Here is a 12,414-nt window from a genome sequence, read left to right on the forward strand (position 1 = left end):
GACACTTGGGTTACTTCCATGTTTTAGCTATAGTAGATAATGCTGCATTGAACCTGGGTGTAGAAATATCTCTTTGAGACTCTGCTTTCAATTATTTTGGTTATATATATACCCAGACACCTCTTTATTTTTGCACTGGCTCCAAATAGCGTTAGTAATTTAAATAACCAGACTGTTAAACAGACTGCCCATTTGAGATGAACAAATACATTCCCTTTTCTTTGAAAAATATTTCTTAAAAGCGTTCTTTGTGCCATGCATAGGCTAGATTCCGGGGACATAACAATAGCAAAAAATAATTTGGAAATATATTATAACAGAACATTTTATTTGATTTAGAAAAAAGAAAAAAAAACATCAAATAGAGCTGAATATATTGATCAATCTCCATCCTGATGATAAAAGATAAAGATGATTTGAGAATTCAGTGTTCTCTCTTACCTCCATTTTTATTTCTGTTCTGTAAAAACTCAGATATTTTCTTATCAAGATGATTTTTCCATTACTTCAAAAGGGAGTTCCAAAGAGTAAGGCTTACGTTTTAAAGGATGACGTTTAAACATTTTCTAAACAATTCAAGCACTGCACCTATTGAGTAATGGCCAAGAGCTGGTATAAAATCTCTAATACTCAGAAGGAATTTTGGGGTTGGGTAAGGGGGGGAAGGAAAGAGTAACACGGGTGCAAGAATTCCAGATCAATTCATCCCTAGTTTAGTGACCGAAAATGTCCCATGTCTAGCTTTTGTTACTATCTTATTTGCTCACTCAAATATTTTCACTTGATGCCCAAACCAAAAGAAATTTGGGGAGGGATCTAACCGCAGGTAATTGAACTGTATCTTTTAGTTCCAAAACGATGATTTCCACAGTACACGGTGGAAAAAGAGTATCAGGGAACATACAATGGTCCACATGGCTGTGCAAGGCCTTATTGGCAGATGTAATTCTTTTTTTGAGGTATTGAAAGCTTCCTTTCAGCCACCACTGCACATCTCATCTCGTGTCATCTTGGCTGACAAGCAGTGGGGATACAAGACTATTGATGCCAGTGGCCATATGAAAGCCTGGCTCAGCCGATTCTCCATCAAAAGGAAGAAATGGATGGAGAAAACCAGAGGGTGACCAGGAACCTAAAATATTGCCTGGATTTTTAATAAGATTGAGAGGGCGAGGCCCCTCTTACAAGAGGGACTCTTCCCTTGGTTAGAACTGCAACAATTCCCAGCCATCTAGAGCAGCTGTCAGGAAGATGGATGTGGACGGCTGTGGGTTCCTGTGGCTCCAGGAGCTTTCTTATCCTTTCAAGTGTTTGTTCAGTTGTCATTTCTTCCATTTAATGGGATTTCATTTCTTCCACTTCTTTAATTTTCCAACTTGGAGTAATTTCTCTCTTCTTTGCAAACATCCTCTCTTCTGCCACTAAATATTTTATCTCTTGTAACATACACACGTTGGGGCTTCATAACCAAGCCTCTTGAGGGCAGGATCCCTACTGGATTTACCTCTATATACCCACTGTCCTTATTGTGCGCAGCACAAGGTAGGTATAAAAAAAAAAAAAGAGGGTAAATCTGACTGAAGGAGACCTGAGATTCCTCAAGCAAGTACGTACATAGCAGGTTACTAACTATAGAGCAAGGGTATCTTGTAGTCTTGGCAGGGAGGGAGATCAGGGAACTTGGGACAGCTGGAATAGGGTCTACTGGACACTGCAGTTTAAACATATACATAATAAGGAGTACACTGAAGTTGGGGTGTAGCTTTTAAAATCATTATCCATGCAACAATTTGTTCCATATTTCATTAAGATGGCTACCATGCCAAAATGTTTCCTTGGTATAAATAGTAAAGTTTTTCTATTAAGGGCTTTCTCATAGGTTATTCTACTCAAAAATCCAAGTAGGCAAGTCCACTATTAGTATTCTCATTTCACATGCTAGCATGCTGAAGCAAGGTAGGTGAATGACTGAAAGTGTTCTGTCCTTATATCCTTAGGTATCTCCCTCCTCCTAATTAAGGAGTGCCTGAAAAAAGTGTTCTTACTCCATTTTCCCTGAGAATGTACTCATTTCAGAAATGAAAAGCCGACTTGTATTATTAGCACTCATCATTTTGCACAAAATAAGTGTTCAAAAAACACTTTGAGGTTTCATGTAGGTCCAAATTGTTATCATTAATCAGTGACATGAAAGGTATTGTTCTGTTTTATAGACTCATTATATTAGGATATCAAGGGGCCAGGATGCATCATCTAGCCTGCGTTTGGTGGTGTGTTCGATAGTGTTCTATGAAGTCTTTCTCAGTAAATTTGGTTTGGCTTGTGTGGGAAGACTGTAGTCTTCCATAGGAATGCAAGTAAACGCAGTTCATCATAGATTAAAATGCATCATGTTAGAAATCAGAACGGAGGGGCATAGACAATGAATTCCTGTAGGGATGAAAGTTTAATTAAAAAAAATAACTGGATTCTCCATCCATGTAAAAAATTTAGCTTTAAAATACAAATCTATTCATATTTTACTGCCTAGCACAAATAGACAGTTCAAGCTTCTGTATTGGGCTACTTGCCACAGAGGAACACTGGTGTGAAACATAATTAAAGATGATCATAATGTTTTCACTGCCTTATAGATGAGGAACATCAGTCATACTGAGAAAAAATGCCTAGTGGCCCAAATGACAACCCATATTCTCACCTACACCACTAAAAATGTACTTTCCAAAAGATGATAGTACTTTACTGTTTACAACTTGGGCAAAGAATGAAATACAAAATATTTCAGAAATGAATCCCTCTTTTAAGTCACTAAAATTTTGTATATCTATATTAAAAACGATACAAACCTGGGTTCATACTGGGAACTTATAGCTAAGGGAAAAAAGAACACTGGCATGTATTTAGAATGTGAAAACATGTTTGTATGAAAACAAGTATTTTTATCATCAATCTACTTTCCACATCTTTTGCAATTAAGAGTAAGCCTTCATGTTTTTCATTTTTAACAGGGATTAGAATTTTAGTAGTTGCAGAAATACAAAAAGAGATGGCATTAAAATGTCCTGTAGATTGGTAATCCTGTCCCAAGAACTTTTCATATTTCTCTTGTGTTCGGAGGTACAGTCTTCAAAGAGACTAAATTAGAGTGAGAAGAGACAACACAACACAATAGGAAAGGGAAATACTCATGTCAACTGTTCAAAACTAGTTTTGTAAGGCAAGGACTAAAAGTCCTTATCTCTGGCACGTTCAGTATGGAATGCATAGCTGATTTACATTCAGCTACTAGAGAAAGGTATTCTACAATGACAGATAGCCTTAGCAAAATTACAATTACCATATTTTGCTGTGTGTAATGCACTCCCATGTACAATGTGCACCCGTTTTGGCCCAAACTTTCAGGGGGAAAAAAATCTTTTGTTTTAATTTTTTAATTCAAATTTTTATTTGTTTACATTTACGTATTTGTTTCTTGTATTATAAAGGAATTTTAGCGTTTATTTTTAACATATTATGATACAAGAAATTTTATGTAACAAATAATTACAAAACACAAAAACAGATAGAAGAAGGTTCAAGAAATTTTATGTATCGGTAACAAATTTACAATATTTATGTATCACAGAAGGCCAAGAATGCTTTGTAGTCATTGCAAGTTCCTCATAAATTCAACAAAACCGATTACATATGGTATTCCAGGGTATTATTTTGTATACAGATATCATTATTGATTTCTAGAGTTATTCTTTTATCCCATAAGCATAAATAAAAGAATTAGAAACATTTGTATAAATATGGAATTACTACTACCCATGTATGATGCACATCCTTATTTTTCCCTCACAAATTTGGGCCAAAAAAGTGCCCATTATACACAACAAAATACGGTAGCTGGCTTCCTCGCAGGGAACAGCAGTTGGTTAAGTAAGATTGAAGTGAGAGCTCTTGTCAGTTTTCTCAGAAATGATTTCCCCATCATGGATATTTTGCCAACTGGTTAGGTCTAGCATGAACATGTGATTTCTAAAAGAATGAGCTGGTATCTGCTAACATGGTTCAAAGGAGCACTTAGTAAAAGCTAATCTCTAAGCAATAAACCATCAATTTATTTAATTTTCAAGAATTTTTTTCAATTTATTATTCTTTTAATAGTAACACACTCATTCTGCTTAAATTGTTTAGAGTGCTTTTTATTGTCCTATAATTTTGCAGTCAAGTGAGATAAAAGATTCAAAAATGCTTTCATAATACATGGAAGATGAAATTTCAATTTATAGCTTATAGTTTACTTCTTATATATACAAGATTAATCAAAATTGTGTCTTTAAATGACAACTTGATATTTTAAAAATTGTACGCAAAACACTACTGTGTGCCATTTACCACTGATCTTTTCAGGATTAGCTTTATTAACAGTATGACATTTTCATGCATTCTTAAATTTTACACTAGTTTTAATATTCACAATGTTTAAGTTCGAATCAACAAATATTCAAGCCTATATGAGAAATGAATGAAATGAGATTACCTTTTTATATATAATCGGGTCAATTCTTTTCAAGAATAAAAAGTTAATTTGGGATTTAAAAACCTAAATTTACAACATTACTGTTAACTCAACCATACGTATTATTTAGGCCACAGGACTGCCCATTAGCCTTTCTTGTCGAAGAGCAATTAATCTCTTGAACCACTTTTCCTCAGCATCACCTTTCTCAATAAATAACTGAAATAAGAAAAAGAAAAAGAAAAAAATGTTAATGTCTGCAAGAAACTTGGACTTGACTGTACATGAAACAAATCACTTTTATAGAATAATTTTTCAGCACAAGATTTGGATACTGTTTAATTTTTCATGACTTCATAATTAAAGATCATCTATTTGGAATTAATAATGCTTAGATAGCTTTGGAGTAAAAGGACTAATAATATCATCATTTGGTTAACAATTTATACCTTATTTTGTGAAGTTTGTTTCCTCCACGCTTCTGTGAAATGACACTATTTCACAGAAGAGAGCAAAATATGATGCCAGTGACATGTCCACACTCAGTAAACCAAGCAGAGCTGAGCCTGAGTGAGACCTTGAAGTGCCAGATTAAAAACAAAACAAAGCTCTTCTTTTCGTCCATTTTTTTCTTACCCATAGAAAGAATACTTCTAGAAGTCAGGCAACATGAGTCGGACATACCACATTCAAATACATGTAACAGTTCTAAGGGCTGGAGGCCAGCTGCCTATTTTTAGCAAATCAGAACATACGAATCCATTTCCTTCAATGGTTGTCCTGTCGCCAGCACAAAAGGACAACAGTGGGAACTAGTTCAGTTAACTAGACTTCAATTGACATTCTTACGGTTTAGGCATCTTACATTGGGATGAGCCAGAGAATTGTCATCCTGGTACTTGATAGCAGTGGGGATGCTGCCAGGGTCGACTTCTTTTTCATCACCGGGGAGATCAGCAACTACTGACGCTGGGCCTGGAGCTGCAGCCGCACTGGGTCCATTGGGTTCCACTGACTGAACAATAAAGCACATCTTATTAACTGCATCACAATGTACAACTAGAATGTTGCTTTAATAACATTTCTGATTTTGAATAATAATTGTTCAGTAGTCTCCTGTGAGATGATACTAATCACAAAAAGGCCATCGTTTATTCAATAAGAAATAACGATTCCTAAAACAAGCAAACAAATACGAAAACATTGGGAAATTGTTTCTCATTTCTTATGATCAGCATCATTTTCTTAAGAAATTGGTACTTAGGAGTCTATACCATTGAAAACAACTTATTTCATATATCACAATTCTATTTATCAAAACAAGCTTGTAACAAATCTCTAGCACTTAGATGCATTGGCCTCTTTAGGTATAAAAAGCAAATTCAAAGGTTATTTGTTCTTGTTTTTTTAATAAGTCTTACTGAGATATAATTCACATATTACAATTCATATAGCTTTTAGCATATCCACAGTTTTGTAACCACCACCACAGGCAACTTTAGAACATTTTCATCATCCTTCCCAATCCTCATACCCATTAGCAGTCACTGCACTCCGTTTCTCCCCAGCCCTCCCATCCCCAGGCAACCACTAATCTACTTTCTGTCTCTATGGACTTGCCTATTCTGGACATCTCGCATACAAGGAATCACATAATATGTGTGTTTTGGTGACTGGCTTCTTTTATTTAGCATGTTTTTAAGGTTCATGTCAGAACTTCATTCCTTTTTATTGCTGAATAATATTCCATTGTATAGAATATTATGTGCCAGGCACTATGCTAAGTGCTGGGTACAAAAGCACTAATAAATCTTCGTTCCTGCCTGGAAGGATCCAGCAGTATCGTGCTAACTTGGGTTAATTCTAGTATTTCCTTCCCTGAGAAAGGAGAAGGCCAGGGAAGTGGCTGATTAGCAGCAAGGTTTCAGGGATACTATGGAATGGATTAGATGAGAAGTTGAAATTCAAAGTTAAAATAAAAAAAATCAAGACAATTGGGAGATTAATTCAACTTTTTAGCCTTTTTTCTACACCTATTGGTTTTACACCTATAGTTTTTCAATTTCCATTTTCTTTTTATTTATGTACTCCTGAACATTTCACTGAGCAAAAACATCTAGAAAATGAAATACGCATGATGAGTTAATTAGAATAACTCATCTTAGAATTAGCGATCCATCAATTAACCAGTATTTGCTGAGCACTACAAATTGCTAAGCACTGGGTTCACAGGGAGAATAAAATAGATAGGTTCCTCGTCCCAAGTGGAGATTACATTTTGCTAATGGGTTGACAGATTACTAACAAATAAATACCAAAAACAAATACATAAGCACAAATTGTACCAAGTGACAGAAATATTTAAAGAAATATTTGTTAAATTTGAATTGGCAATTTTCTTAAGTACTTTTCCCTCTCCAGGTCTCAAATATTTCTATGTCTTCAACATATTGGACCTCGAAGGCTCGTAGCCCTAAGTGATATTGTACCAACCCTTTATAAAACCAAGGGCATATAATACTAGTAAAGCCCAACATTCTGCATAGGGAAAACTGGGAAGTACGCTAAACCATGAGGTCTAGGACATCATTTTTGGTAGTCTATGTTGCTCTGCAGAGAATAGAAGAGCATGTCATTCTGCGTATCTCAGCCATGCTTTGATAGGACTTAGCTAGAAGACAGGCTGTCTGTGTTGCACTGCCTTGAAAAACTGTGGATTGCTGTTATTCCAGCTGCCAAACATACGGCAGAGATAATACTGTATTATAAAAACCAAGTAATCTCATTCAATTTTAACTACACGGTATATTAAAGTTTTTTTTGACAGGTTCTTATATACACATAAGTGAACTTCTCAGAGGACAGAATCAGAGCATGGAAGTTATTATTTAATAATGGATAATTAAAAATGTGTGATAAGAACCATTAATTGCTTCTTTATTTAAGCGAGAAAATTTGACTTACAAAACCCTCAACATGGCCACTACTAAACCTCTGGCTTTGAGTAGCACTGCCACCTGGTGGTCCAGTTTGGAAAAAAGTGTTTTAAACTGTACTTCCAAGTGAAAGAATAAATGACCTTTTGGACATAGGCGGATTATTTGCCACATATAACAATTTTAAAGTTGAATAGTTGGTAGTAAGCTTATTAGGGACAACAGTTTAAACAAACTGCATCTTGGTTCCTGAAGTTGATAATATAGCAGGAGCTATTAGACGATCTCCCACAAGAGAAATATGATTGCGGAGGGTTAAACTAGTTAAACCGATATGTATTGCAGGAGATACCGTGTCTAGCATGTCATTGGTAATAGCCACTTTTCTGGTCACAGCACCCTACCTTAATTAGTGGAATTAACATAGATAAAAAAAGATTCTACCAATTGAAGGCGGCTGGCTAGTATAGAAAAGCCTTTTTCAGAGATACAAACTTTATACCAATGCATGTACGACTTTCCAGGAAAGACAGATGTTGAAACTTGGGTCATGGGTAATTTAGTCCTCAAGAGAGTTAGCCTTGGCTCTGCATCAGGGATAGCTCATCACGTCTCCCCATGATGTGGATGAAATAGTCCTCCAGATAATTTACCTCCCTTTGCTAAGTAATCTCCTGATAAATAATTCAGCTTCTTTGGTATCCTGAATCCCTACACTATACTGCAGACATAGACATTTTAGAAGCTGGAAAGGGATATCATGTTCTAAACCAGGGGTGTCCAAACTGCGGCCTGTGGGCCACAGATCCATTTTTTATCGGCCTGCAGCAAATTCCAAAACTATACTTAGTTTACTTAAATTAACCAGGTGAGGCAATACGGACTTCACCTCGAGTGAGTGGCCCGGCTGTTTGTGTATTTTACCGCATATGGCCCTTGGTGAAAAACATTGAAAAAGTTTGGACACTCCTGTTCTAAACTAATAAGTTGGCTTCTGTTTCATATTACAGTCGAGTGTGAATTTATTCATTGTTGGCCCATCACTGCTCTTCTGATCATTTTGAAACATAGTGACTAATAAAAGTCTAGTGTTGGATGGTTAATACTTTAGACTACTGTACATTCACCAAGGTAAATGCCATCTTCTGAGGCTTTTAGCATATCCCCCTATTGGTGCCACTTTCTACTTTTCACTGCATGCTTTCTTTATACTACAACAGGGAATGTGCATTGAGCTCACAATTATGAGAGACATTTTATTACTAGGAAAATCATGGGCTCTGAAGTTGGACAAACTTGGTTTAAATGTTGCTTCTTCTTGTTTATCAGCAGTGTGACCAGGAGTTATAAAATTTACTGAGTCTCAGCTTCCTTAGCTATAAATAAGGGATACTGTGATATTAGAAAAATTATATATGTTAAATGTTTAGTCTTAATGGTGGCCATTATTATTTTAGTTATTTAAATATAAAAAAGTGGGGCTAGGATACAACATTGTTATACATCATTTGCTTTAATGTTTCCAAAAGGCTGTGCTGAAACAAACTGGTCGAAAACTGATGTTTGTACAGGATACCAGTAAGTCTCTGTGTAAAAGCTGTGGCATAATTTTCAATTATTTGTTCAGGAATACAGTAGGTCATCAAGCCTCAAATAAAAAATTTAGGGTCTACAAACCATAAAAAATTACAACAATCTCTGGCCAAATCAAAATGGGAATCTTCATATCTACAATTCCTCTTAAGGAAGCCACAGACAAATACAGCCGTCAGTATTCAGTAAGAGGGGGAGGTGAAGCAGGGGTAGGAGGCAGAGAAGTGGGAACAGCTTTCATTTCTGGAGTATCTTCTATGTGCCAGACACTTGGCTAAGTGTTCTATGTAAAGTAACTTGTTCATCTTTTTAAAATCCTCTGCCATCTTTTAAAAATGGTATTATCCCTATTTTAAGATAAGAAAGCCAAGGTTTAATGAGGTTATAGTTTAAGAATGGATAGCCAGAAAATGGCGGAATCAGAATGTGGTTCCACGTCTGCCTGACTCTACATTTCATGCTTTTGACCACTGCTTCCCAATTGCTAAACCCAAGATTTACTGTAATTTGGTTTTGATTTTAGAGGAAAGAAATAAAAATGTTGGTAAATATTTTAACTAAATAATTTCTAAGTCGCTCAACTCACAGTGCTGGATTAATATTTCTAGGCTGCATTCGCTTCTCTGTCATACTTATCCAACCTAGAACTAGCTAATTCTAGGCTTTCCAGAATTGATATTATTTCTTTCTAAGAATTATTGCTAAAGGAAACTTGTTTTTAAAAGATAGTTGAAACAGAAGATGGGTTTTTCTTCACACAGATTTATGAAGGTTCCTTACAAAATGGAAATGGCTGTTCCATCTAGTCCTCTCATCCCTAATGGTAGAATCTAAATTACTAGTATTAAAAAAAGTATATTGAAGGTGAGCATAAATTCCAACTCAGCACTAAAAACTAAAGGAAACAGAAACTAATTATTAAAATAATTATTAATGGTTTTCCCTTTGATCAGAGATTTAGGTGAAATTCCTTTATATTGGTCCCAAGGAAAGCCATATAGCTATTTGGGATTTTGTTATAGATTTGGAAAGAAGAGGTTTTTCTCCTGGATTTAGTTAGCTATTTTAAGATGAATAACCTATAGGGAAATAATCTTTTAAAACTTTTCTGGGGGATACAATGAGGTAAAAATATTACTAATCCCCAAATTCAGATATACAGACATTATTACATTTATACATTTCAAAAGACTTTTAAGGTGAAATCAGACATCTAAGAATTTTTGTGTTGCTCAGCAAGAGGTCTGTCTTACTGGCAAGCATGGAGACTTGGGGAAAAAAATGGACATATTAGAGAAATGTAATGGGGTAAGGTGTTTATACGTAAGACAGATTGAGCATCTAGAGTAATTCAAGCTTTCAAGCATTATGCTTAATTTATAGAATGTACTTAGATATCAAATAAACAGATGCTAGAAAATGTTATTTAAAAATAAACATTTATTGGATCTAGAACTATGCTCAATATTTGATAATGATTATAGTTAATCCTCAACAACTCCAAAAAGCAGGTATGATTAGCTCTTTTATGAATCTGGAAACTGAGGCCCAAAGAGGTCGAGAAGCTTGCTCAAGATCCTAAATTACTACAGAAAGTGTGGGAGTTAAGATTCAAACTCAGATCTCCTTGAATCCAAAGCCCATGCTCTTTTTTCTATATCAAGTAGGTTTTTGATCAATTTCCTTACTCATTGCCAATTCCACTGTTAATTGGAAGAGCTGCTAGTATCTTGGAGGAGAAGAACGGTATGAAAAATAATTTTGTGTGCTCGTTTCGGCAGCACATATACTAAAACTGGACCGATGCAGAGATTAGCATGGCCCCAGCGCTAGGATGACATGCAAATTCGTGAAGCGTTCCATATTTTTGGGTTGTAAAAGAGGGTAAATGGGGGTCAAATATATGGTGATGGAGGGAGAACTGACTCTGGGTGGTGAACACACAATGTGAGATATAGATGATGTATGACAGAATTGTACACTTGAAATCTATGTATCTTTACTAACAATTGTCACCCCAATAAACTTTAATAAAAAATAATTTTATATTAATAATTAGTACCAAATAGGAAAAAGTTACTTAGAAGAAAACCCAGTGTATTAATTATAGAGGAGTAAGTATTTCCACAGAAAGAAAACACTATATCTTAAGTAAGTCCAGTGAGAACTGGGAAGTCAGGATAAACTTCACAAAACAAAAAGTAGGAAAGTAATTTTTAAAATAAGTTACAATTCAATTAGGACATATGAATCATCTTTTAATATGCTAGAGTAAGATATTAAAAAAATGGGCAACTATATTTATAAATGTGCATTTCACAGTTCTACTTTTTAGGAGTGTGGAGGCAAACTACAAAAAGGTCAAATGAAATCAACAAAATGTGAGCCGCCACTGGTGGGCAGCTGGTTTGTTCAGTGGTTAGAGCCAGTGAGCTGCGCCTCCCACAACTAGATTGAGGGTGGCCACTTGGCATGGAGCTGATGGGTCCTGGAGGGACACACTGTTCCCCAATATTCCCCAATGAAAAAAGGAAAAAAAAAGTTATCCCCCAAAAAGAAAACAAAACGACAAGGCAGGGTCTGTGGATTAACCGAAGCTACCTAGTTCTGTGCTCCCTATATGCAGCACATACTCCATTCATGTTTCCAGACTGCATTATTTTTACAAGTATATTTTAAGAAGTATATAGTAACAAAAGAAATGCTAACGGAAACACAAAAGGTTAATTTTCACATCTCAGGTCAATAAACATGAAAAAATCTGATAGGACTTATTGTTAACCAGGATTTCAGAGGCAGACTCTTGCACTTCTGGGGGCATTTGAAAGATGGCTTTGGGAACACGTGTGAAAATAAACAATATTAACCTTTAGTGAATAACTCATCTTGAAAAATTTATCTTAAGGTGATAATAGATACTTACAAACATGTAACAGCTCCAAATTTACAACTACTTAACACCCATAAACTTATAACTATTTAAATATCTAATATTAAATATTAGAGAAAAATATATAATGATACATTCACCAGTAGGATAGTATACAGTCAATGTATTTACAGATATAGAATATTTTGAATAAGTGGTAACTATACCATGTCTTTGTTATATGTATATTGTTAAAGAGTACATGCATTTCATAGTAGAATGCCTTTCCCACCAAAAGAACACATATTCCTAACAGCTGCGCTAATAATGATTGAAAGAATACAGGAAATATTCAACAGAAATAAAATGCCAATTGCAGCTCCTTTTACTAGAGTTGAATGATATCCATCTGGGCAAAAAGTACAGATTTATGTTACTATTTGGGTAATAATTTTATTGTTAAAGCCCCTTTCTCACTTTTCTCTAGCAATGTCAATTCAAAAAGTAGG

At 35.2% G+C, this 12,414-nt stretch overlaps 1 protein-coding gene across 3 annotated transcripts in view; it reads right to left on the bottom strand.

The window, feature by feature from the left end:
* Positions 1–307: 307 nt before the first annotated feature.
* RSRC1 (arginine and serine rich coiled-coil 1) overlaps positions 308–12,414 on the bottom strand; it is a 384,075-nt gene continuing 371,968 nt past the window's right edge. For all 3 annotated transcript variants that reach the window (XM_081073945.1, XM_081073944.1, XM_081073946.1), the window contains 2 exons: positions 5,373–5,522; positions 308–4,726 (listed from right to left, as the gene is read on the bottom strand). In XM_081073945.1, coding sequence (XP_080930071.1) covers positions 4,634–4,726; positions 5,373–5,522 — 243 coding nt within the window. In that variant the 3' untranslated portion in view covers positions 308–4,633. The remainder of the gene's footprint in view (positions 4,727–5,372; positions 5,523–12,414) is intronic.

Source organism: Rhinolophus hipposideros (assembly GCF_964194185.1).
Source record: "Rhinolophus hipposideros genome assembly, chromosome: 2".
Lineage (NCBI taxonomy): Eukaryota > Metazoa > Chordata > Mammalia > Chiroptera > Rhinolophidae > Rhinolophus > Rhinolophus hipposideros.